Below are 25,955 nucleotides of genomic sequence, written 5' to 3' on the forward strand. Positions count from 1 at the left end.
AGGAAAAAAATGTGCCTGCTCCCAAGCTGTTGAACCTGTGATATGTTCCTGGATTCTCTTTGAACAAGCTTTTCTGCTGACTCTGAACCAATGAGATTAACAGACTGTTCTTGCAAACCATGCAATGTTAAAATATCCTGAAAAATCAATGTAGCAGAGGCTGTCCTGTGGTCTGTCCATTTCTGAACCCAGCAGGTTCATAGACGAAAGACTCTTCCAAATGCAAACACAATTCACACTTTGTCACCTGCTGACATTTCTGGGTCCAACCAGCATGTCATGTGTGTTTTATTTCCACGCTAGATTTTCATTTTTCTTTTTCTTCTTTAATGGAAGGAGTAATGTAGAGTATCTTGTATATATATATATATAAAAAAAAGGCTGGAGGCTTTTGAGTTTTGCTTGGGTTTCTGTGTGTTTCTGCTTTGGTTCCCTTTTTAAATGTATGTTGTCTGTAAATATTTCACAAGGAGCAAGTGCCAATGAGCCTAAGAAAGTATTTGGGACAGCAAGTCTCTTTCGGGTTTAATACAGCCTCACAGGTGGACACCTCCTGCTTTCATTTGGAGAAATCTGACACTGGGATTTCACTTTTACTTTTATTAATGCCAGAAGGAAGAAATGACTCACACACGTGTCCAAACTCTTCACATTTTTGTTAAGGGAAATGAAGATTCATTTCTTATATATCTGGTTTTGTATCAGAATTTAATATCATGGTACAGTTGATGAAACTGCTGCTAAGGCTCTGCTGTGGTCAGTATTTGGTACCCAACAATGTGTTTGGTATATCATGTTCCCAGCATAGTTTGGGCACAATGTACTTTTCATTCTTTTTTTCCCCTTTGTTTTCTTCTTTCTTTAAAATTTTTTTTTTTTCAGAGATTTAAAAACATTCTTTTTAGAGATCTTAAAAAAAATTATTTGAGTGACTGGAATTTTAGCCTAGAGGCTAAAGTCCTCACCTCATACACAGCAGGGTCCCACATGGGTGCTGATTCTAATCTTGGTGGCCCTACTTCCCATCCAGCTCCCTGCTGTGGTTTAGCAAAGCAGTTGAGGACAGCCCAAAGCCTTGGGATCCTGGAAGAAGCTCCTGGCTCCTGCCTTGGGATAGGCTCTGCTCTAGCCGTTGTGGCCACTTGGGGAGTGAATCATTGGATGGAAGATCTTCCTCTCTGTCTTTCCTCCTCTCTGTACATTTGACTTTTCAATAAAAATAAATCTAAAAAAAAATTGTATTTAGGCCCAGCGCTGTAGCTTAATACCTAAATTCCTCATCTTGCACCCAGTGGAATTCCATATGGGCACTGATTCTAACCCCAGCTACTCTGCTTCCCTTCCTGTTTCCTGCTTGTGACCTGGAAAAGCAGTAGCGGATAGTCCAAGGGCTTGGATCGGCCATTGTGGGAAGTGAATCAACTGACAGAAAATCTTTTTGGCTCTCCTCTCTGTTTATCTGACTTTCCAATGAAAATAAACAAATCTTTTTAAAAAATGTTAATACCTGTGTGATTATGAGTAAATCAGCTAGGCATTTTGACTCTTTTCTGATGTTGAAAATGCGTTTATTTGAAAAAGTGAGACAGAGAGAGACTGAGACTTTTACTCACTGGTTCATTCTTCAAATGACTGCAACAGCCAGGTTTGGGACAGGCCTAAGCCAGGAGCATAGAACTCCACCTGGGTTTTCTACACAAGTTGCAGGAGCTCAAGTCCTGTGATTATTATGCATTGTCCTCCCCAGGCGCATTAGTAGGGACCTGGGGTGGAAATGTAGTAGTCAGCACTTGAAAAACACTCAGACATGAGACACCAGCATTGCAAGTGGTGGCTTAATGTGCTGACCACAATGCTGTCCCTTAATTCTTGAAATATAAATCTAATTATGCGAGGCAGCCTTTTAACCTGCTGATATAGACCCTAGTTACGACGCCTGTATTAGCACCTGGGTGTGAGACTGATGCCTCATGTAACTGGGCTTCTGTTACCTGTGTGAGAGATCTGTATTGAGTTTCTAGTTCCTGGGTTCTGCCTGACCCTGTCCTGGGCATTGCTAGCATTTGGGGAGTGAACCAATGGATGGGTGCTCTCTCTCTCTCTTTCTCTGTGTTTAAAGGAATAATTAAAGTTTAGTTATGGTGAGGGTTAAATGTGATAATGCATGTTAACAGCAAAGAACATTTACTGCTAATGATAAATATTCAGTGATAACCAAAATGATTATTAGCAATAGTCATTAGCAGCATTATTTTAATTTTGAAAAATTAAAAAAGACATATTTATTTTTCTCATAAAGGCAGATTTACAGAGAGAAGGAGAAAATGAGAAAGGTCTTCCATCCACTGGCTCACTCCCCAAGTGACTGCAATGTCCGAATCTGAGCCAATCCAAAGCCAGGAGCCAGGTGCTTCTTCCAGGTCTCCCACGCGGGTGCAGGGTCCTAAGGCTTTGGGCTGTCTTTTACTGCTTTCCCAGACCACAGGCAGGGAGCTGGATGGGAAGTGGAGCAGCCAGGATTAGAACCAACACTTACATGGGATCTTGGGTTGTGCAAGGCAAGGATTTCGCCACCAGGCTATCTCGTTGGGCCCTTAAGTTTGAAATAGTAAGAATTGTTTATGTAATTAGATGATTTGCTGACAATGAAATTAAGTATTGTATGAAAAATTATTGTAAGGCAATTGACCTGTTATAAAAGCCGTGTGAATCAATTGACATTAATACTAGAATAGGAACCATTAAACAATGAGACCATGAGATTTTCACAGGTACTCTAACGTTTGGCTGTAATGTTATTAGCATACACCTGCTATGTACATAATCAATATACTAAGAAGAAAAAAAAAACCCACTAAATTTGACTAGAACTACAAGTCCCGTTAGGCCACGCGCCTTGACGGTGAGTGACAGGGCCGGAGAGCACTGGACCCGGATGTAAACGAAAACTACATTTCCCAGAGTGCTCATCTTAGAAACCTCCGCTATATATATAGTCCATCCGGGTTCTTTGAGATGCTGTTTGGCGACTCGTCGCCATTCCGGGAGCAGCTCGGCCTCGGCCTAGGGGCGAGTGTCGATCGCTGTGTCGGAGACTTCGGTCCCCGACCCCAAGACAGCCAGCTCTCTCTCCTGCCCTTCGGCGGGAGAGCGTGTCCGGCCGGCCGGCGGGGCTCGCGAACCCTTCTTCGCCTCCCCTTCCCCGACAGCGTCCGCCCCGCCAGGCCCGGCCCGGACTCCCGAGCCTCGGCCTCCTCCTCTACAGACGCCGCCACCGCCACCGCCACCGTCGGGCTCGACAGCCCCACCTGCCGCTTCTCGTCCCAGTTTGAGAAGCTAAGGAAGGAAACAAGGAAAAATGTCGCCATGAAGGCCGAGAACCGCTGCCGCCGCCGACCCCCTCCGGCCCTGAACGCCATGAGCCTGGGTCCCCGCCGCGCCCGCTCCGCTCCGACCGCCGCCGCCGCCGCCGAGGCCCCCGTTGATGCCGCAGAGCTCCCCGAACGCCGCCGCCACCACCGCCTCCGACATGGACAAGAACAGCGGCTCCAACAGCTCCTCCGCCTCTTCGGGCAGCAGCAAAGGGCAACAGCCGCCCCGCTCCGCCTCGGCGGGGCCTGCCGGCGAGTCTAAAACCAAGAGCGGTAAGGGCGGATCCGGGGCGGCGGGGGGACGAGGGGGGCTTGGTACCGCGGGGTCCTTGGCATCATCACTCCTCGAACCAGCGGGGTGGGTGAGGAGTGGGTGCTGAGCAGGTGCTCCTGCCTGCCTCCTTCCCAGCAGTCCTTGGACGCGGTTCTTCTGACCCGTCAGTCCACGCCCATAGGATCTCTTAGGTGGTCTGCTCCTGGAGTGGGAACGGGCTGGAGAGGCGGGGCTCGAGGGGTGGTCAGCCTCAGCGTCTGGTGCCTCCTAACCTGGTCGTTCCCCCCTGTCCAAGAGGAGTCGCGGGAAGTTGTCCGTGTTGAGTGTAGGACGGTGCGCAGCCAGGCTCTGGATCCGGCCTCTTCTAAGGCCCCGTGCTTTGCCAGGCTTTGAGTGGAGGAGTGTCCCTGCTTGGGAAAGTGGAGCTGATGTGTAAAGGCCAGCGAACTGCGGGATGTGTGGTGGTCACCAGAACCTTGCGGCTTTCCTTGCGTCAGGGAATAGCGGTGTCCTCCAGCGTGTCCGATTTGGTGGTCATGTCTTGGTGGCCTGGCGATAAGCTGTCACTTACGGAGTGACCTGTCACCTGTTACCCAGGTTCCAGAGTAGCCTTTGCCTCTTGTCACTGCTGCAGTCACTCATCTGTGCAACCAGGTGGAGTTGAGCGTAGGGAAGGAAGGAACAAGCTGAAAGGGTGGCATGTTGGGAGTTGAGCAAAGTTGTTTCATCGTCAAAGCCTGTGTGCCAACCTCCGCTCTTTCTGATGACATTCAGTGGAAGGAAACTGTGACAGAGAAATATTTGGGTTCCTTTTTTTTTTTTTTTAAAGATTTATTTATTTTTGGTACAAAGTCAGATATGCAGAGAGGAGGAGAGACAGAGGAAGATCTTCTGTCCGATGATTCACTCCCCAAGTGAATGCAATGGCCGGTGCTGTGCTGATCTGAAGCCAGGAGCCAGGAACTTCCTCCAGGTCTCCCAAGGCTCTGGGCCATCCTCGACTGCTTTCCCAGGCCACAAGCAGGGAGCTGGATGGGAAGTGGAGCTGCCGGGATTAGAACCCTTGCCCATATGGAATCCCAGCACGTTCAAGGTGAGGACTTTAGCCGCTAGGCCACGCTGCCAGGCCCAATATTTGGGCTCCTGAATGTGGAGGTCCAGTTGTTTGAAGTTTTTACGATTAAAAAACATGCACGACTGAAAGAAAAGACCAAGGCCCAAAAGCACAGTGGGGCTTACTGACCGCTGGGCCTGGCCGACTTAGTAGGCCTGTGGAGTTCAGCTGGAGACCAGAAGTCTTGGAAACGGATTTAAGGACTAAGTAGAGAAGAGTGTGGACTCAGGCCTGTCAGCAGGGAGTATGTAGGTGAGTGTTTACTGGTTTGCACAAGCTGAGCTTTCTCAGGCTGCTAAGGATAGTACAGCAGCCAATGTGGAGCTGGTTAAGTGGTCCGAATGTTTCTCAAAGTAGTTGGTAGCTTGCTTTTGGACTCTATTCCCAGATGCAGTTTTAAGGATTTGATTTTCCAATCATCTGAGTTCCCCACAAATTTTTCTGGGGTTCCTCTTTAAGCCACTAACATACATTCATGAGTCAGCTGCAGTCAATGCCTGCGTGTGTTCCTTAACAAGCAGTAGGTGAAAACGTCTGACATCACAAAGTCAACAGAAAAAAAACAAGTATTCTCCTAGTCGTCCCTTGACTTGGAGTGGAAGAACTATGATTATCCTGGAGGGTGCTACAGAATTCTCTTGTAGTTTGACCAAAGCAAATATTTGGCAGTCTTAACAATTCAAGCAGGGCTCGGCTGCGTGGCCTAGTGGCTAAGGTCCTCGCCTTGATTCCATATGGCCGCTGGTTCTAATCCCAGCAGCTCCACTTCCTCTCTGTCTCTCCTCCTCTCAGTATATCTGACTTTGTAATAAAAATAAAATAAATCTTTAAAAAAAAAAAAATAATTCAAGCAGACATGTATAGAATAATTGTTGATTGTTCTGACTAGTTTTTTTCTTAACAGTTAAAGACCAGAAAACGTACTGAAAATACTTATTTGCCTTTTACTTAATTAAATTAAGTCTTTTTTTTTTTTTTTTTTTTTGGTTAAATATACTTATATTGGGAGGGCAAAACTACAGAGAAGAGACAGGAAAATCTTTCATTCACTGGTTCACTCCTCAAATGGCTGCAATGGCTGGAGCTGAGCCAGTCCGAAGCCAGGAGCCATGAGTTTCCCCCGGATCTCCCACTTGGGTGCAGGGTCCAAGCGCTTGGGCCACCTTGCACTGCTTTCACAGGCCTCAGTAGGGAGCTGGCTGGGAAATCGAGCAGCTGGGGCACAAACTGGCATCCACGTGTGAGACGTGGGCGCTTGCAGACAGAGGTTGGGCCACCGTGTCGACCCCAACAGTCTGAACTTTGTTACTACTTTTTTAGGTTTATTTATTTTTAATTGGAAAGGTAGATTTACAGAAAGAGACAGCATCCATATGGAATCCTGGCCTATGCAAAGTGAGGATGTTAGCCACTGAGCCATTGCACCTGGCACAATGGTTTGAATTTTAAAAAAGATTTGTTTACTTATTTGAAAGACAGAGTGTGGCCTGGTGTAATGGCTCAGTTGGTTAATCCACCCATTACAAGCATTGGGCTACCATGTGGTTGCCAGATCTGGCCCTGGCTGCTCCCTGCTCCACTTTGCAAGGCCCTGAGTAGCTGGGCAACAGCATTGGAGACTGGTGTTACAAGTGGCAGGCTTACCGCAATGCTGTATCCCAGTGCTGGCCCTTACAGTTTATGCACAATAATTTATACATGATAATTACACTTACTTATGAGGTATGGTGTGACATTTCAGTGCATGTATATAATGTTATGATCAGGGTAATTTGCATATTCCTGACACCTCTTGTTCACCTTTATTTAAAATAGTATAAAACAAGAGCCCAGTGTGACAAGATAGCCTAGGGGCTAAATCCTCGCCTTGCATGCACCAGGATCCCATTTGGCTCTGATTCATGTCCCGGCTGCTCCACTTCCTATCCACAGTTCCCTACTGTGGCTGGAAAAGCAGTGGAGCCTTGGGACCCTGCATCTACTTGGGAGACCAGGAAGAGGCTCTTAGCTCCTGGCTTCTCTAATCAGCTCAGTTTGGTTGTTGCAGTCACCTAGGGAGTGAACCAGCTTACCAAATATCTTTCTCTCTGTCTCTCCTTGTTATGTAAGTCTGACTTTCCAATAAAAATCTTAAAAAAGAGAGACAGATCGTTTTTTTTTTTTTTTAGGATTTGTTTTATTTTTATCACAAAGGTAGATATACAGAGAGAAGGAGAGACAGAGAGGAAGATTCTCCATCCGATGATTCACTCCCCAATTGAGCGCAGAGGCCGGTGCTGCGCCTATCCGAAGCCAGCATCCAGGAACTTCCTCCAGGTCTCCCACATGGATGCAGGATCCCAAGGCCTTGGGCCATCCTGGACTGCTTTCCCAGGCCACAAGCAGGGAGCTGGATAGGAAGTGGAGCTGCTGGGATTAGAACCGGTGCCCATATGGGATCCCAGCGTATTCAAGGTGAGGACTTTAGCCACTAGGCCACCGTGCATGGTCTGAGACAGATCTTTTATATGCTGGTTACTCATAATAGCCAGGGCTGGGAAAGATTGAAGCCAGGAGCTGAGAACTCAATCCGGGTCTCCACTTGCGCCCTCCGCTTTATTTCCCAGGGTATGTCAGCAGGAAGCTAGAATCAGAAGCTGAGCCACACCTTGAACACAGTCGCTCCTGAAATGGAATGTCTCCCACGCAAGTGCAGGGTCCCAAGGTTTTGGACCATCCTTCAATGCTTTCCCTGGCTACAAGCAGGGAGCTTTGTGGGAAGTGGAGCAGCTGGGACAGGAACTGGCCTGCAGATGGGACATTGAAACTTGGGAGGTGGAGGATTGACTAGTGAGCGCTCTGACCACCCTGACCTCCCTCTTTTTTTTTTTTTTTTTTTAAGAATCTTGTCAAGTAAAAAGAACAAGCTTTTTGAATATTTGAGTATTTGATGCCCTTTCTGTTCTGCTACTGTGTGCGGAAAAATAACTGGTTTCTCCCAAATATGTGTGTAGCAAGTGGTCATTTGGTTTCTAGCTTTGTGATTAATACACTCAAATCTTTGTTCCTGTTGCTGGCTTAAGTTTGCCTTTTATTTGTATGCAGAAAATAGGCAAATTTGGTTGCCAGGATTTTCTTGATCTTTCTAGCAAGAGTGGCATACAACAATTTTGTCTGTCCAGTTGCTATAAATATTTATGTAATCTTTGTTTGCTTGGTTGCCTTTGTATAGCAAGGCTAAAATGCAGTTCTAAGACCTTAACGATGAGGGCCAAGATGGGTGAGGCTGCTTTTAGGCAAACACCGCATCCTGGCCGGAATTAGGCTCTTGCCATCCCCCTGGGTGGATGATCCTGCAGTTGGAGGTGAAAGGAAGGTCAGGTGTCAGTGAGCAGTTATTTTGGGGTTGGCGGTGTGGGGCACCCATTCTGAGGTGTTTCCTGTTGTTCTGGTACCAGAAGTCAGATTACTGTGCTAATCCATTTGGAGAATGATTCTGAGCTGTCTGGACCTGCAATGTTAATGGCTTTGAAGAGAAAGCTGACTCAGGGCCTGTGAGTTGGAGTCTTGGTTTATATGGCTTACCATATTGGAAGTCCTGTGGGATTCTTCTGATAGGAATGGTGTGGATATATGAAAAAAAGGCTTTCATGTCATAGAAGCTGTGAACTACAATGGTAGATTTATTTATTTTTATTACAAAGTCAGATATACAAGGAGGAGGAGAGACAAAGAGGAAGATCTTCTGTCCGATGATTCACTCCCCAAGTGAGTGCAACAGCCGGTGCTGCGCCGATCCAAAGCCAGGAACCAGGAACCTCTTCCAGGTCTCCCACATGGGTGCAGGGTCCCAAAGCATTGGGCCATCCTCGACTGCTTTCCCAGGCCACAAGCAGGGACCTGGATGGGAAGCAGGGCTGCCGGGATTAGAACCGGCACCCATATGGGATCCTGGTGCATTCAAGGTGAGGACTTTAGCCACTAGGCCATGCCACCCGGCCCCCAAGTAAGTTCTTACACAGTCCTAGGCAATATTTATAAGTATCAATAAATTAATAAAGCAAGCAGGTAATCTACTGGCATGTACATCATTCCTGATACGAGTGTTCTCTTCTTTCCTTGTGTTACTAATTTCAGCTGGATTCAGTTTGTCATCGGTTGATTCTGTAGTCAGGCTATGCATGGCTATCTTCTCCCCACCCCCATGCTGGTCAACCACTCTGGAGGTTGGGTAAGCAGTTTGCATGTGATTACAGCATGAATCAGCAGCAGGAACTTCCTGGCTAGTATTCTGACCTCAAGGTTAGAGCTAGAAATGTTGATGCCAAATAACTGAGGAAGAACCTGTGACCTTTAATTTAGTATAGTAGGAAAGAGGTAGACCTGCTGTTAAATTGGTGAGTCCTTTAGATAGTGTGGAACAGGTAAGAGTTGATGAAGTTTCTGGGTCTTCTGTTTACTCTGGGATTTTGAATTCTGGACTTGAGCCGTTGAACTAATGACCATTGTTGGTTTTGGAATGTCTTTGCCAGTAGTTCTTGGCAGTTGTTCTTAGCTGTGCCTTGGAATCAAAACAGGGATGTGTGACGTTCTTTCCTGGCTGTTCGTTCTGGTTCTTTAGGGCTAGCTGAGGCTCTTGGATACTGGGTATTTCTGACTTTTTTTGCAGCCAGGCTCCCAAAAAGCATCTACTTTTTTTTTTATTATTATTTTTTTGTTGGAAAGGCAGATTTACAGACAGAAGGAGAGACAGAAAAACTGATTCACTTCCTAAGTGACCACAATGATTGGAGCTCAGCCAATCCAAAGCCAGGAGCCAGAAGCTTCCTCCTGGTCTATATGGATGCAGGGACCCAAAGGTCCCAAGGCTTTTGGTCATCTTCTACTGCTTTCCCAGGCCATAAGCCGGGATCTGGATGGGAAGTAGAGCAGCAAGGACACGAATTGGCACCTGTATAGGATCCTGCGCATGTGAGGTGAGATTTAGCCACACTGAGCCATCGTGTCGGGCCCACCACTCTTAAAACTTTACTGGAGAATGTTTCACCTAGAATTTGACTTCATCTGTTTTCTAATAACCCAGATCAGATCATCTCATTTGCTGTTAGAGGAAGTGAATAAATTCTACCTAAGGTTGTATGTGTCTTGGCAAGCTGTAAACAAAGCATCTCAAACATAGTATTTTCAATTTTTTTATCTCTGCTTCCCAGACCTTCAGTACCTTCAGTCATTAGCTGCCTGGGCCAAGAGATAAAAGCTAGTCTGTTACTTCACACTCTTAGGTGAGTGGGAGACGGGAGGGAGTGGATGTTAGCAACTCAAATCATGAATTAAGTGGGTAGTAGTTGTAATCTGTTGTCGAAGTGAGCAGCCCAGTGTCCATCAGCAGTATTGTAAGCATTGTGGAACCGCTTCTGTGTCAGTTTAAAGAGGAATGAAGACAACCCCCTTGCTCCGTGCCAGTTTGCTTTCTTAATCCCTTGCAGTGTGGAATCTGGCTGTGCCTAACCTGATGAGGTTCTTATCCTGAAAGCAGGGTCAGATGTGGTAGCATCTAAAACCATCTCTGATGACAATGTTTGAGGAATGTGTGTTTTCTTCATGTACTTACCTCATGAGACTTGTCAGTTCTCAGGGTTAAGGAAGGCAGAGAAGGAGGTTCTGGTGTATTGGTAGAATTGGATTGGATTCTGCCTCCTGTGTGTGTAAGATCCAGAGCTCCATTTCGGAGTTGCTACCTGCAGCGCTATATTTGACACTTACCTATTAAAAATTGAAATTGTAGATAAAAATCTGGCTCTTAATCTTTTTTAAAGATTTATTTTTATTGGAAAGTTAGATACACAGATAGGAGGAGAGACAGGAAGATCTTCCATCTGCAGGCCACAGGCAGGGAGCTGGATGAGAAGTGGAGCAGCCGGGATTAGAGTGGGCACCCATATGGCTCTGGGCCATCCTCGACTGCTTTCCCAGGCCACAAGCAGGGAGCTGAATGGGAAGTGGAGCTGATGGGAAGTGGAGCTGCCGGGATCATAACCAGTGCCTATAATGGGATCCTGGCACGTTCAAGGTGAGGACTTTAGCCGCTAGGCCACGCCGCTTGGCCCAAGAATGGATTTTTATAAGCATAATGGTTAAGCCCTGGGAAAAAGTCTTATGTACAGAGCACCTGTATGATTTGGTCTGTTTTTCCTGAGGGAGAGGCTCTCAGGCTGTCTTTTCAAGCAAAAAGCAGAAAGCCCACTTCACTGTTTGTTGTCTTGTTCAAAGGACTGTATTTCTTGACTGCAACAGATTACTTAGAGGTTGTTGAAGAGCTGATGATTAACCTTATTTAAGCACAATATTGTTGGAAGGTGGAGAGCGATTAGCTCTTGTCATTTCATAACTAATGACTTTGTGTTTTTCACTTTCAGATGGAAAGAACTCGAATGGATCCAAGCGTTACAATCGCAAACGTGAATATTCTTACCCTAAAAATGAAAATTTTAGCAACCAGTCCCGTCGCCCCAATTCACAGAAAAGCAAAACTTTTAATAAGATGCCTCCTGAAAGGGGTGGTGGCAGCAGCAAACCCTTTAGCTCTTCTTTTAATGGTGGAAGACGAGATGAGGTATGGAATTTGAGAATATTGTTTCTAGAATGTGAGAGGCATGAGATCTGAGTTTTCCTTTTCTTCCCAAATTTACCAATAATTAGGGAGGGCAAGACATGCAGTAGATAACCAGAATGTTCTTGACTAGTTGAGGATTAACTAGGTTCAGAATTTTGCCTCCTTACTTCATTAAAAGGTTGTAAAAATTTCCTTAAAGGAAGGTGTCAACATTGTAGGTTGTGGGGCAGATATTTTGTTGTAGCATGTTAAGCTGCTGTGTGATACCACGATCCTATGTGGGTACTCGATCTAGTACCAGCTTTGCCATTTCCAGTCTAACTCCCTGCTAACACACCTGGGAAAGGAGTAGAAAAAAAAAGACCCAAGAACTTGGAGACTCGAAGTTCTAGGGTTATAGCACTGTTACACCCATTTGGGGAGTGAACCAGTTAATGGAAGATTGATTTCCATGTGTATATGTTTTTCTGTCACTTAGGCTTTTTTTTTTTTTTTAAGATTTATTTATCTTTTTGGAAAGTTAGATATACATAGAGGAGAAGAGACAGAGAAGAAGATCTTCCTTCCAACGGTTCACTCCCCCAGCTGTGCAATGGCCGGTGCTGTGCTGATCTGAAGCCAGAAGCCAGGAGACTGTTCCACATCTTCCACATGGGTGCAGGGTCCCAAGGCTTTGGGCTGTCCTTAACTGCTTTCCCAGGCCACAAGCAGGGAGCTGGATGGGAAGTGGAGCTGCCAGGATTAGTACCAGTGCCCATATGGGATCCTGGTACATTTAAGGTGAGGACTTTAACCACTACCCTATCACGTCGGGCCCCCAGCATCCTTTTAATGGCACTTGGGAAGGCAGGGAATACTAGCCCAGGTTCGATTCCTACAAGCCGGATTACATCATACCAAAGTAAGGCTGGATACTTCCCTTTACATTTTCATATCTAGTGGGCAATTTTCAGTCCTTATTCACATTGAGCCTATCAGGATCAGTCAATAAATCTTACACTTTCTGCAGTTAACTTTGAGTTCTCCTAATCCCACTGTTCCTGCTCTATATTTTGCTAGTTCCTTATTACCCTTGACTCATGGCTCAGTCCTACCTTCAGTTTCTTGTACCTTCTTTGCTTTCCCAATAAATCACTCTTCCCCAAGCCTGTAGTGTGTGTGCCCTTGGTTAAGCTTGCCATAGCTATCTTAAACGACTGTATTTGTGGTATCTATCCCTTGATTTCTCTCTCTAGTTTTTCTTGTTAAGATTTCTTTTTATTTGAAAGGCAAAAAGGCAAAGTTAAAACAGAATATCTTTAATCTGTTGGTTACTCCCTAAATGGCTGCACTGTCCAGAGCTGGACCAGTGCAAAGCCAGGAGCTTTTTTTCGGGGAGGTCTTTCTCATGTATGCAGGGGCTCAAGCATGAGGCCAATCTTCTGGCTTTCCTGGGTTTGAGAGGCAGCTGGACTGGAAGTAGAAGAGCCAGAACTCAAATCAGTGGCCCTGTGTATAGAATGGTATCATTGCAGGCAGAGGCTTAAACTGCTATGTCACGGTGCCAGCCAGAGTCTAGTTTTTTTTAATTCAGTAAGCACTTACCAGCTTACTAATGAAATTCTGATTCTTTTTTTTTAATAATTTTTTTAATTGTACAGTTTTTTTTAATAAGATTTATTTTATTGAAAGGTCCAATATACAGAGAAGAGGGAGACAGAAATGTCTTCTGTTCATTGATTCACTCCCCAAGCAGTGACAACGGCCAGAGCTGAGCTGATCCCAAGCTGGGTCTTCCACACCAGTGCAGGACCCAAGCGTTTTGGGCCATCCTCAACTGCTTTCCCAGACCACAAGCAGGGAGCTGGATGGGAAGCAGGGCTGCTGGGATTCCTGGCACATGCAAGCAAGAACTTTAACCACTAGGGTACTGTGCTGGCCCCTAATTGAATTTTTTTTTCATAATTTTTACATATTTGATCAGGGTGCAACGGATTAAGGGCTAAAGAAAAATGGGTGAGGCTAATTGTGTTTTGAAACTAGAATTTAAGCAACAAAAGGACTTAAGGCAATGAATGTTGAGTGTTGCATTCCAAATTCCTAAGTGGCATTTGGCATGTAGTAGGTGAAAAATTTTTGGTGAGTGGAGAAATTTTTCCGTGAATAAGTCCCTTAAATTTTCCTTCCTTCCTGCCTGCCTCTGTTTTTCCACTCCTTCTTTAAAAGCCGGAGTAACAATAGATCTTCATCCCCTGGTTTACTGCCCAGCAAGGTCTGGACCAGAGTGAAACCAGGAGCCAGTAAGTCTATTTTGGTCTCTCAGATGGGTCGCAGGGGCCCAAGTAATTGGACTATGTTATGTTGCCTTTCCAGGCAAATTAACAGAAATTGAACAGTTAGAGCTTGAACCCATTCCTCTGGTATAAAATACTGGAATTGCTATCTGAAGTTTAATCCATTGCACTACAGCACCGGCTTCAAATGAGTATGGACATTCTGGACAGTATGCTGTGGGAGTAGTGGCTAGGGTAGATACAGTGAGGGGCAAGCTAATTGGAAGAAAGGAAGTCAGAATCGAGAGGAATTACAGTTTTTATTTTTTTTGCTCCAATAATTCCTCCTGCACTTATAAAAACCCTGAAATATAGTGCTGAAATAAGTACTCAGAGATCTACCCAAGGATGTGTTTATCATAGTATTTTGTTATGGTGGGAAAGCTTCAAACAATTGGTGCATAATAGGCTCAGCCTGTATTATGTAGTATGTAGTCATTTAAACTAACAGTGTATTAATGCAGCATGGTACAGTCATACAAAACAAAGGCGAAGTGGGATTAGCAAATGTGCTAGCTGACTTATAGCTTGGTTCTGTACCACTTTAGTGTGGGGATGTAAGGTGACTAAAATATGCTGTGATGTGATTTCTTCCATTTTTTTTTTAAAGATATATTTTTATTACAAAGATATTCAGAGAGGAGAGACAGAGAGGAAGATCTTCTGTCCGATGATTCACTCCCCAAGTGACCGCAATGGCCGACGCTGTGCTGATCCAAAGCCGGGAACCTGGAACCTCCTCCGGGTCTCCCACTCAGGTGCAGGGTCCCAAGGCTTTGGGCTGTCCTCGACTGCTTTCCCAGGCCACAAGCAGGGACCTGAATGGGAAGTGGAGCTGCCAGGATTAGAACCGCCTCCCATATGGGATCCTGGCGCGTTCAAGGCGAGGACTTTAGCCGCTAGGCCACGCTGCCGGGCCCGATTTCTTCCATTTTTGTGTACAATACTAGTTCTCATGTGGTTTGTTGCCACATTGCCACATACACAACTGTTTTGAATGTGCTAATTGAATTGGTTTCTGGATGCACCAAATATGCCCTTCCTGGTTTTTTTCTTTGTTTTCCTTAAAATATTTTTAAACTTTTCTTTTTTTATTGGAAAATCAGATTTACAGAGAGGAGAGACAAAGATCTTCTGTCCGTGGTTCATTCCAAGTGCCTGCAATGGCCAGAGCTGAGCTGATCTAAAGCCAGGAACCTCTTCTGTGAAAATAGATTTATTTTAAGGGCAGAGTTGCAGAGAGAAAGATCTTCTTTCTCTCGGTTTATTCCTCAGATGGCTGCAGCAGCTGGAGCTGAGTCATTCTGGAGCCAAGAGCTTCTTTCAGGTCTTCTAGATGCATGCAGGGGCCCAAGGATTTAAGCCATCCTTTAACTTTGCTGTTTTCCCAGACCATAAGCAGGGAGCTGAATTGGAAGTGGAGCAGCCAGGAAACAAATTGGTGCCTATATCGGATTCAGTCACTGTAGGCTGAAGCCTAGCATACCACACCACTGTTCCAACCTTACACCCCAGATTTATTGTTTATTTAATAGGCAGAGATGATCAGTCTCTCCATTGGTCCATTCTCCGGCAACAGCAGACATGGCTAGGCCAAGCCAAAGCCAGGAGTGAGGAACTCTGTCCTGGTTTCCTGTGTGGGCAACAGGGGCCCAGGTACTTAAACCATCTTCCATTGCCTTTCCCAAGCACACTAGTAGGACGTTTTATCAGAAGTAGATGTTCTGGTAGGGAATGGTGGAATTGCAAACAGTGGCGTAAGTTAAGTGTTCCACCTAAGCCCAGCTCATTCTATTTTTTTGGAACATTCATTTGAAAGTGACAGATCTTCTGTTTCCTGATTTATTCCTCCAAATAGCTTCTGGGACTCGGCCAGCTCTTCTGTGTGGGTGGCATGGAGCCGTGAGCTTGGGCTGTCATCTGCTGTTTGTCCAAGTACATTTACAGGGAACAGAATTGGAAACAGCAACCAGCACTTGAACCTGTACTTTAATATGGGCTGCTGCTATTGCAAGCAGTACCTTAACCTGCTGCTCTGCAATGCTAGCCTCATGCCAGTTTTGGCTAATAGTAAGTAGTATGTGGGCCCGGCATGATAGTGCAGTGCTTAAAGTCCTCGCCTTGCACGCACCGGGATCCCATATGGTCTCCAGTTCTAGTCCCAGTGGCCCTGCTTCCCATCCAGCTCCCTGCTTGTGGCCTGGGACAGCAGTTGAGGACGGCCCAAAGCCTAGGGACCCTGCACCCACGTGGGAGACCCGGAAGAAGCTCCTGGCTCCTGGCTTTGGATCGGCTCAGCTCCAGTCGTTGTGGTCACTTGGGGAGTGAACCATTGGAGGGAAAACCTTCCTCTCTGTCTCTCCTCCTCTATGTATATCTGCCTTTCCAATAAAAACAAACAAATCTTTAAAAAAAATAAACAGGAAGTAGTATATGTCTTAGAGGGGAGGCCTTTAGCAGGATGCAGAAGTCTAAGACAGCATTTTAACTACAAGCCGACTCCAGACGGTGGCTCTGCAGATCCGCTTGCTAACAGTGAAGGTGTAGGAGTTGTGTGGGGGCACTGTCTAAAGAATGATCCAGTGAGTATGTCATTTTGTTTGAAGGTGGCTGGAGGAGTTCATGCTGGGTTTCATCATTTCACAATTAGTTGCCACTTCAGGCAGACTAAACATTTTAAGTAATTGCATGTTAAAGGCTCTTTTTCTCTTTATTGCCATCTAAGCTATAGGTAGGATATTATTCCCATCTAGGAAGATGGTTTTATTAAGGTTAATATTTTGAGCCACGCAGGAGGAGTTGTACTGGTTTTTGCTGTAAGTCAGTTAAGTGCTGTTGTATTGTGAAATAGTCTGATTCATTCTTATTCTCCCTAGGTAGCAGAGGCTCAGCGGGCAGAGTTTAGCCCTGCCCAATTCTCTGGTCCTAAGAAGATCAATCTGAACCACTTGCTGAATTTCACTTTTGAACCCCGTGGCCAAGCAAGTCACTTTGAGGGTAGTGGACATGGCAGCTGGGGTAAAAGGAACAAGTGGGGACACAAGCCCTTCAACAAGGAACTCTTTTTACAGGCCAAGTGAGTATTGCTACTCATGGGGGTTGGTGAGATTGAGTGCCTAGGTACTTAAAGTGCTTTGAGGAGCCTTCCTTTAAAGTGGGGCAGAGAGGCAGAGAGGGAATTCTGCTTTTTCTTTCTCCCTCTTTTCTGGTCATCTACTTTCTCTGTGGATATTCTTGATAGCTTAAAGACTGCAGTGCTTACATAAATGCCTTAGTAACACGATGAAGTAGAAGGAATATTTAGAACTTATTTATTTTTACTGGAAAACAGATTTACAGAGAGGGAAAGACAAAGGTCTTCCACCCACTGGTCGGTTCTAATCCTGCTGACTCTGCTTCCCGTCCCGCTCCCTTCTTGTGGCCTGTAAAAGTAGTCAAGGGCAGCCCAAGGCCTTGGGACTCTGTACCCATGTGAGAGACCCCGAGGGGCTTCTGGGCCCCTGACTTTGGTTCAGTTCAGTCCTGGCCATTGCGGCCACTTGGGGAGTGAAGCAGTGGATGGAGGATTTTTCTGTCTCTCCTTTTCTCTGTATATCTAATGTCCCAGTTAAAAAAAAAAAAATAAAACCTTTTAAAAAATGCAAAATTTGACCTCAGATTTAGACTGAGGTAACCATTTTATGCTTTGTATAAATTTGAGAGTGATTCTAAGTGTTCAGTAGCCTTAAAAACGAGCCACATTCTGGGATTCTGAGGGTGCGGGAAGGACCTTAGCTGACTGACGGTTGCTAGAGCAGCCTTAGTTAACTTAGTTCAAGAGAGGCTTATAGCGATGGACTTGGAAGCGAAGGAAACAGGGGTTTAGATTTCTACTCAATGAGCTATTGGATCCTGCCAGAGCTCAGAACAGGAACTGAAGTTGTAGTGCTGTGCTTTGTGAACTGTGGCTACAGGTAGCTTGCATGTGACGTCTAAGTGAAGAGGTAATGAAGTTCTGTTAATGGTTTGCTTGTGGATTCTGACAGACTGTCCTCCGTCTTCCCTGTTTCTAGCTGCCAATTTGTAGTATCTGAAGACCAAGACTACACAGCTCATTTTGCAGATCCTGATACTTTAGTCAACTGGGACTTTGTGGAACAAGTGGTGAGTAGCATAGCCAAACTTGGAAACTGTTAAGTCACTGTAGTCCCTTTCTTTAGTTAACAGCTGATGGCAGTGTTTACTGCTAACACCCCTTCTGTGTACCATAAACTTTTTTCAGAGGTCAGTCCTTGGTTCCCCTTGGAAGTTCATTTTGTGACTAATTGGCACAGTCTTTTTTTTTTTTTTTTTAAAGATTTATTCATTTTATTACAGCCATATATACAGAGAGGAGGAGAGACAGAGAGGAAGATCTTCCGTCCGATGATTCACTCCCCGAGTGAGCTGCAACGGGCCGACGCGTGCCGATCCAAAGCCGGGAACCCGGAACCTCTTCCGGGTCTCCCACACGGGTGCAGGGTCCCAATGCATTGGGCCGTCCTCCACTGCTTTCCCAGGCCACGAGCAGGGAGCTGGATGGGAAGTGGAGCTGCTGGGATTAGAACCGACGCCCATATGGGATCCCGGGGCTTTCAAGGCGAGGACTTTAGCCGCTAGGCCACACCGCCGGGCCCTAATTGGCACAGTCTTACAGTGATGGGATATAAAGGGTTCTTATGTTAAAAGTGTCCAAGTGGTCCTACTGCCCAGCTTCTCAGTCCTAGAAAATAGTAGCTGGGGTGTCTGGGGGATACTGTTTACCCTCTTACCATGTGGTCATTACTTCATTGGCAGCTGTTGATAGTGTGAAATTAGGCTTCAACCTTGTGACAGATGAATGAGTCATATAGTTATACTTTATCAGAACCACTGCTACATTTTAAAATTGTTTTTATTTGAAAGGCAGAGTTGGTGATAGAGATCTCTCTACTGACTGACAGCAGGCTAAGCACCTCTTGGAATATTGGCATTTGGTATGGTCACTGGTTCCTCTCCTGGCTGCTTGTTTTCCTATCCAGTTCCTTGCTAATGTGCCTGGGAAAACAAGAGGTGGTCTGGCACTGCCTGGGCTATTGCTGTCGTTTGGGGAGTAAACCAGGAAGTGGGGAAGGTCTCTGTCTCTGTGTCTTTGCCTTTCAAGTAAAGTAAAAATAAATCTTGCAAATAAACTAACAAAAGTAGAGATTGAGTGTTTGGTTCAGCAGTAAGCTGTCGTTTGGGTGCCTGATTTCCCTTATCCGAATGCCTTTTTAGTACTGACATTGATCTGCCTTTCAGAAAAATTACGTAACTGAATGTAAAGCAGAAGTCTTATTAACTCTGCTGGAAATTACTGGTAGATTATTTCTAGACAACTTTATGCATTTTGGTTTTTGTACATATTAAAGCCTTTATAAATAGCATCATGGTGATTTCCACAATGTTTTGTTAATGTTTGTTTTTTTTTCACATAAGCCATTGTGAGTTTTCTTAGTGATTTGCTAAAAGAATTCGTGTACATTTGCAATTTTCATAGTTTTATGAAGATGCATTGAAAATAAATAGAAGAAGCTCTAAGTTGGATAAACTTTAGTCACTTTAGAGAGCAGTGACATGGTTATGTTTTGTTTCAGCGCATCTGTAGCCATGAAGTGCCATCTTGCCCAATATGCCTCTATCCACCTACAGCAGCCAAGATAACCCGTTGTGGACACATCTTTTGCTGGGCGTGCATTCTGCACTATCTTTCACTGAGTGAGAAGACATGGAGTAAATGTCCCATCTGTTATAGTTCTGTGCATAAGAAAGATCTTAAGAGGTGAGGTTGAAACATTTAATAGATTAAAACCCAGTGAGCTGACTCCTTGCTTTGCTCCATCTGAATGTCTGTGTTACAGTGTTGTTGCCACGGAGTCTCGCCAGTATGTTGTTGGGGACACCATTACAATGCAGCTAATGAAGAGAGAGAAAGGGGTCTTGGTGGCCTTGCCCAAATCCAAATGGATGAATGTAGACCATCCCATTCATCTAGGAGGTGAGTACCCTTAGTTTTGGGATACAGTCAAGTTGTTGATTAGGCTGTATGTCAGAAATAGAGCCTTTGGTGCAGCTAAAGTTTAGCATGTCCACATTATTGTGCAGCTTCTGTAGGGTAGGTGGGAATTTACTGAGTGGTTTTGTACTCTTGGCTTGACATTTGGTTCCTGTGTGTGTAAAATTAGTTTTTTATTTTACCAGGCTTCATAGAATTGTCTGCTCTACCCATAGTCTTGGGGATTCCAAAGTTAGCCAGTCTTAGCATCTATCTTCTTTCTCTTTTCCTTTCTCTTCTTTTTTTAGAAAAGATGATTTTGTGTATTTGAGATGCAAGTACTCAGATAAACACATACACTCTTGCTTGCTTTTTCTTATAGATGAACAGCACAGCCAGTACTCAAAGTTGCTGCTTGCTTCTAAGGAGCAGGTGCTACACCGGGTGGTACTAGAAGAGAAATTAGCGCTGGAGCAGCAGCTGGCAGAGGAGAAGCACACTCCTGAGTCCTGCTTTATTGAAGCAGCTATCCAGGAGCTCAAGGTGAGGGGGCATTGGAAAGTTAACACGAGAGATGTTGAATCTTCTGTACTTGATCATGGTTGGGGTGAGCTGGTAGATGGTGGGAATAAGTTACTTCAACTCTGCCTGGAATTAAGAACGTAGCTAAAATCCTAGTTGGTTCTATAGGTTTTCTTTGTAGGGAAGAAGTAAAAGCTTTTGAAAAGCTTTCTAGAACTGAAAAGAATAGGCCAAACTGATTGTACAAGTGTGATAATGGAGTTGCTTTGTTTAGCTGATACTAGCCAAGTAATTAGATTTCTTCTCTTTCTTAGGGTTTTTTTTTTTTTTTTTTTTTTTTTTTTTGAGCAACATTGTTGCCCTGCAAGAGTTGCTCATGTATAGGCTTTCATAGGTCCTGTGTCTTCCAGAACAATGTCTGATTTTATTTGAAAGGCAGAAAGATCTCTCATCTGCTAGGTCATTCTTCAAATGCCTGCGACTGCCAGAGCTGGACCAGGCCAAAGCCAGGACCCAGATACCCAGTCTGTGTCTCCCATTGGGTGGAAGACACCCATTGGAACATTAGTGGGAAGAGAACAGCACTCTGATTGGGATGTCTGTGTTTCACGTGGTATCCCTACTGCTGGGCCAGACACCTTCCTCCAACAGCAAGCTTACTTAAAATTGTGGCTTCACCCTTAAAATTTATTTTAGTAGATTTGGGCTCAGCTAAGAGTAGTTTGTGATATAGTGGGTTTTTTTTTTTTTTTTTTTTAAGATTTACTTTATTTTTATTGCAAAGTCAGATATGTATAGAGGAGGAGAGACAAAGAGAAAGATCTTCCATCCAATGAGTCACTCCCCAAGTGACCGCAACGGCCGGTGCTGTGCTAATCTGGAGCCAGGAGCTCTTCTGGGTTTCCCACACTGGTGCAGGGTCCCAAGGCTTTGGGCCATCCTCGACTGCTTTCCCAGGGCACAAGCAGGGAGCTGGATGGGAAGTGGAGTTGCCAGGATTAGAACCGGTGTCCATATGGGATCCTGGTGTGTTTAAGGCGAAGACTTTAGCTGCTAGGCCACAGTATACTGGATTCTAGCGCAGTTTTGCTTGTCATTATTTTGAGAGCCATGACTTAGAAAGCAGTATAAACTCTCTCAATTATTCAGTGGTTAGTATGTGAAAGCTCCTGTGTTGTACTCTTTTATTTATCTTACTAAGCCTCAGATCCTGGTATGGAAAATGCAACTGTCTCCCACCCTACGCCCCTTTTTTTGGTAATACTTATTTTTATTTGCAAAGCAGATTTACAGAAAAAAGAAAAGACAAAAAAGATCTTCCATCTGCTGATTGACTCCCCAAATGGCCACAGTGGCTGGATCTGAACCAATATAAAGCTAGGAGCCTCTTTTGGGTCTCCCATGTGGGTGCAGGGTTCCAAGACTTTGGACCATCCTCTACTGCTTTCCTAGACTGCAAGCAGGGAGCTCGATTGGAAGTGGAGCAGCTGGGACACGAGGCAGCATCCATATGGGATGCTGGTACTAGCCCCTATTTTTAAAATTCTCTTTATACATTGTAGCATTGTAGAAGAACCATATCCCGAATTAGAGCTATCCAGTCCTGTTCCCCTTTTGCTGTTAACTCTGTTTTTTTTGCTAACATAGTTTATAAAAGGAGACTAATTCTCTGTTCTGACATCTTGGGAAGCTTTTATGCCGTGTAGTCTGTCAGATTCTCAGTAGGATATCTTTCTTTGTGTGCTCAAGCTGTTTTTTTTTTTTGCTTTCTGATTCCATCAAAGATTGAGGATTGTAAGTGCTCGACTAAACTGTTTTCAGTGGGTCTTGTTTCGTTTTTATTTTCTGTTGGAAGCGACCATTTTAATCATTTGCCCTTCGAACTTAAATGTTTCTGGAAACAGCCTTTTCTGGTCTTCTCTCTGGTGCCTTAGACTCGGGAAGAGGCTCTGTCAGGATTGGCTGGAAGCAAAGAAGAGGTCACTGGTGTCATGGCTGCCCTGGAACAACTGGTGCTGATGGCTCCCTTGGCGAAGGAGTCTGATTTTCAACCCAGGAAGGTTAGTGTGTCCCTATTATGGCAAAGCTACTATTTCTTCTGCACTGCTGCCAACTGGTTGACCCCACCCAGACCTGAACTTCCCAGTAGAAGAGGGGCTAGGATTTTTGTGTGCTAAGTCTTTATGCTGGAATGTGACATCAGTGAAGGGGACAGCTAGCAGAAACATCAACGGAGCTTGGTGCTTTTAAGAAATTATTGCAGAGCCAGATAAACACAGAATTCCCATCCACTGTTGAAATCTCCAAATGTGCACAACACCTGGGGCCAGGTCAGGCTGAAATCAGGAAACAGGTACTCAAACTTGGTCTCCTACCTGGGTAGCAGCACCCAACTACGTGTCACGATTTGAACCCAGAAGAGTGTGGATATGGCAACCAGCAGCTTACCCAGATGTCTGCCCTGGGAACTTGATTCTTATGTTTACCTTTACCATATAACTACTGTCTTTGTTTAAAGGATGTGATCTTATTTGAAAGGCAGAGTTACGGAGAAGGACAACAAATCAGTCCTCTGGTTCACTGGCCAAAAGGCCACAGTGGCTGGAGCTTAGCTGATGCAAATCTGTAAGCCAGGAGCTTCTTTAGGGTCTCCCACTTGGTTGCAGGGGACCAAGGATTTGAGCCATCCTCCACTGCTTTCCCAAGCTATAACCAGGGAGTTGGATCGGAAATAGCAAACCATCATCCATATGGGATGCTAGTGCCACAGGCAGAGGCACAACACTGGCCTACCATATTACTACTTTATTATTATTTTTAAAAAGATTTATTTTCCTTGAAAGAGTTACAGAGAAGGGAGGGAGAGAGAAAGGGAAGAAGAAACAGAATCTTCCATTTGCTGGATCACTCCCCGAATAGCCACAATGTTTGGAGCTGGGCTACTCTGAATTGGAAGTCAGGATCTTCTACTGGTGTACCACGTGGGTGCTGCTTTCCCAGGCTGTTGTCAGGGTGCTAAATGGGAAGTAGAGCAGTTGGGACTAACAAGTGTCCGTGTGGGATGCTGAAACTGGAGTTAGTGGCTCTGCCCACTCGCTATACCACAGTACTGACTACGAAGTGGTGTTTTTTGAGTTGTGCCAATCAGTTGAACCACATTATTTGTTGATTGTTATATGCGATCGTGTGCTTTCGGTTGATGTAGAGTTTGTTCTCACAGGGTGTGCTAGAGTATCTGTCTGCCTTTGATGATGAGACCACAGAAGTTTGTCCGCTGGACTGTCCATCTTGTCCACCTGCTCTCTCTGTGGTAGAAGAAGAGGAAGCAGTGTTAGAACCGGAGCCTGAAGGATTACCAGAGGCCTGTGATCATTCACAATTAGCAGATGACAATCTTGGGGAAGGGACCATTTGTATTGAGTCCAGCCAGGAGGAGCCCCTCAACAAGCCAGACACCACACATCTCAGCAGCTCTCCTTGTTACTACTTTTACCAAGGTAAGGGGCCCTGAGGAAAAGGGCTGGATTGCTGCACAGGCCTCACAAGGTTTGTTGGCTCTAAGCAGTAGTGTCTTCACTAGACCCTGGAGGTCTGGATTACTGTGCTTTTTGGTGTGGGGAAGGAGAGCCGGGTCTAGTTCCAGGGACATGGAAAAGCTGTTCTTGAAGGCTGGCCAGGGTTGAGTGTGTGACAGAATCTTTTATCTTCAGCGGAAGATGGACAGCATATGTTCCTGCACCCTGTGAATGTGCGCTGCCTCGTGCGGGAGTACGGCAGCCTGGAACAGAGCCCAGAGAAGATCTCAGCAACTGTGGTAGAGATCGCTGGTTACTCCATGTCCGAGGTACAGTCTCTTCAGAAGAGCACTGTTGGGATGTGCCTATACTTAGCTAGTCTGAGGTCTTAGTTGTATTTCTAAGTCTCTTTGGGTGGTAGTATGCAAATTTTGTTAACCAACTTCAAAATTAGAGAATTCTTGAGTATTGTAAACTTGTCCATCAAATATGGAGCAAGAATACAAAAAAACTAGTGGATTTTGTTTTTGGTTCATGCTGGTGTCCGTGCAGTGGGTATGGAGGACATGGAGCTTTGTAGAGAGCTGTTCCCCTGCAGGCAAAGCCACGAGGAATTTTCCACTGCATGGTAGGGCCTGGCGGAGGTCTCTGCAATCACCTGAAGGCAGTTCCACCTCCCTTTGCATGGACACTGGACCACCCCCACTGAGAATTCTGTAATCTGTGTAGGCATTGTTTGCCACTATGGGAGTTGGTTTTTACTATCAATGTGGGCTTGGAAGTCGATGTTGCAAAAGGACCTTTTACATTTCATGCTGTCTGTCTCTGTTGCCCGCATTGACCATCCTTGATCTTTAGCTCCCTGTTTCTGTGATGCATTTCCTCCCTTAACTGATTCAAGATCAAGTTGTAGAATGAGGATTGTAGTAAGAATGTGTTACTGATTCTATGCATAGTCTATTTTTTATTTTTTATTTTTATTACAAAGTCAGATATACAGAGAGGAGGAGAGATAGAGAGGAAGTGGAGCTGCCGGGATTAGAACCGGTGCCCATATGGGATCCCGGGGCGTTCAAGGTGAAGACCTTAGCCACTAGGCCACGCCGCCAGGCCCCTATGCACAGTCTATTGAGAACTTCTGCTGAGAACTTTAAGGTGAAACAAAGGGCGGAATTATCCTTGGAAACACCCACTTGACCATGATGTAAAAAGTCTGTGCCAGAGCTTGTGACTGCTTCTGTATAAATAAAGGGGACAGCTTTCTTGCATTGCCCATTATGATCATGAAGTCTTACTGGTCCATTTCTTTTCTCTGTACACCTACTCCATGCACCCTTTTCGAGTTCCGAACTCAGCTGGACCTGGACTCTGGCAGGTTCAGGCCAAGTTTCATTCAGTAGACATCTGCTTTCTTACTTTTCAGTCATTAGTTCCATTTGGTTCTCAGGTTTTTCCAACAAATGCTGTGTGTAGGGGTCATTTTGTTTTGTTTTTATAAATTTATTCATTTGATAGGTGGGGTGACATGGAGAGAAAAGATAAATATTCTGTCAGCTGATCCACTCTTAGACGCCTGCAACATCAGGGTCTGAGTCAGGCTGAAGTCAGATGCCAGAAACTGTCTTGGGCTTCCATGTGGGCAACACGGGCCTGAGTACTAATCCATCTTCTGTGCCTTGTAGGTACATCCACAAGAACCTGGATCCAAAGTTTAGTAGTAGTTAGGACTTAGTCTGGTGCTCTAATGGGATGCAGGCATTGAAAGCTATAGCTTTAACCAGCTGTGCCACAACTACTGCCTACCAAAACATTTTTATCTGGCCTGTTATTCCTACTTCAGTTGTGGACTCTAGAAAATTAGGAACAGTGAATCAGTCTTAAGTGTTCATTGGTCCCTTTTCTATTGTAGGATGTTCGACAGCGTCATAGATATCTCTCTCACTTGCCGCTCACCTGTGAGTTCAGCATCTGTGAACTGGCCCTGCAGCCTCCTGTGGTCTCCAAGGAAACACTGGAGATATTCTCAGGTGAGAATGCCCTCTGCTTCTCCTTGATTGCTTGATTCTCGTGGCTAGAAGCCTAGTGTGGGAGGAAACTTCAGGAGCTGTATCATGAATCTCAGTATTTTCCCAAAGCACTTGACCTTTTTGTCTGTAGTGTAGCTGGGCTTAACTACTTGCCACCTGAAGAGTTACTGGGGTGGTTTGTTGGGTTTGCCTCCTTA

The 25,955-nt window shown here is 45.1% G+C and overlaps 1 protein-coding gene across 2 annotated transcripts in view; it reads left to right on the forward strand.

The window, feature by feature from the left end:
* The first annotated feature begins 3,017 nt into the window (after positions 1-3,017).
* Positions 3,018-25,955, forward strand: part of RNF10 (ring finger protein 10) — a 30,603-nt gene continuing 7,665 nt past the window's right edge. Inside the window, exons 1-11 of one of the 2 annotated variants that reach the window (XM_004591895.4) lie at positions 3,018-3,644; positions 11,155-11,351; positions 16,540-16,739; positions 17,716-17,806; positions 19,297-19,481; positions 19,561-19,697; positions 20,077-20,237; positions 22,151-22,276; positions 23,437-23,713; positions 23,927-24,060; positions 25,641-25,758. In XM_004591895.4, the coding sequence (XP_004591952.2) occupies positions 3,485-3,644; positions 11,155-11,351; positions 16,540-16,739; positions 17,716-17,806; positions 19,297-19,481; positions 19,561-19,697; positions 20,077-20,237; positions 22,151-22,276; positions 23,437-23,713; positions 23,927-24,060; positions 25,641-25,758 (1,786 nt within the window). In that variant the 5' untranslated portion in view covers positions 3,018-3,484. The remainder of the gene's footprint in view (positions 3,645-11,154; positions 11,352-16,539; positions 16,740-17,715; positions 17,807-19,296; positions 19,482-19,560; positions 19,698-20,076; positions 20,238-22,150; positions 22,277-23,436; positions 23,714-23,926; positions 24,061-25,640; positions 25,759-25,955) is intronic. The other variant, XM_012928942.3, reaches the window with a different exon arrangement.

Source organism: Ochotona princeps, chromosome 29 (genome assembly GCF_030435755.1).
Source record: "Ochotona princeps isolate mOchPri1 chromosome 29, mOchPri1.hap1, whole genome shotgun sequence".
NCBI classification, from domain to species: Eukaryota; Metazoa; Chordata; class Mammalia; order Lagomorpha; family Ochotonidae; genus Ochotona; species Ochotona princeps.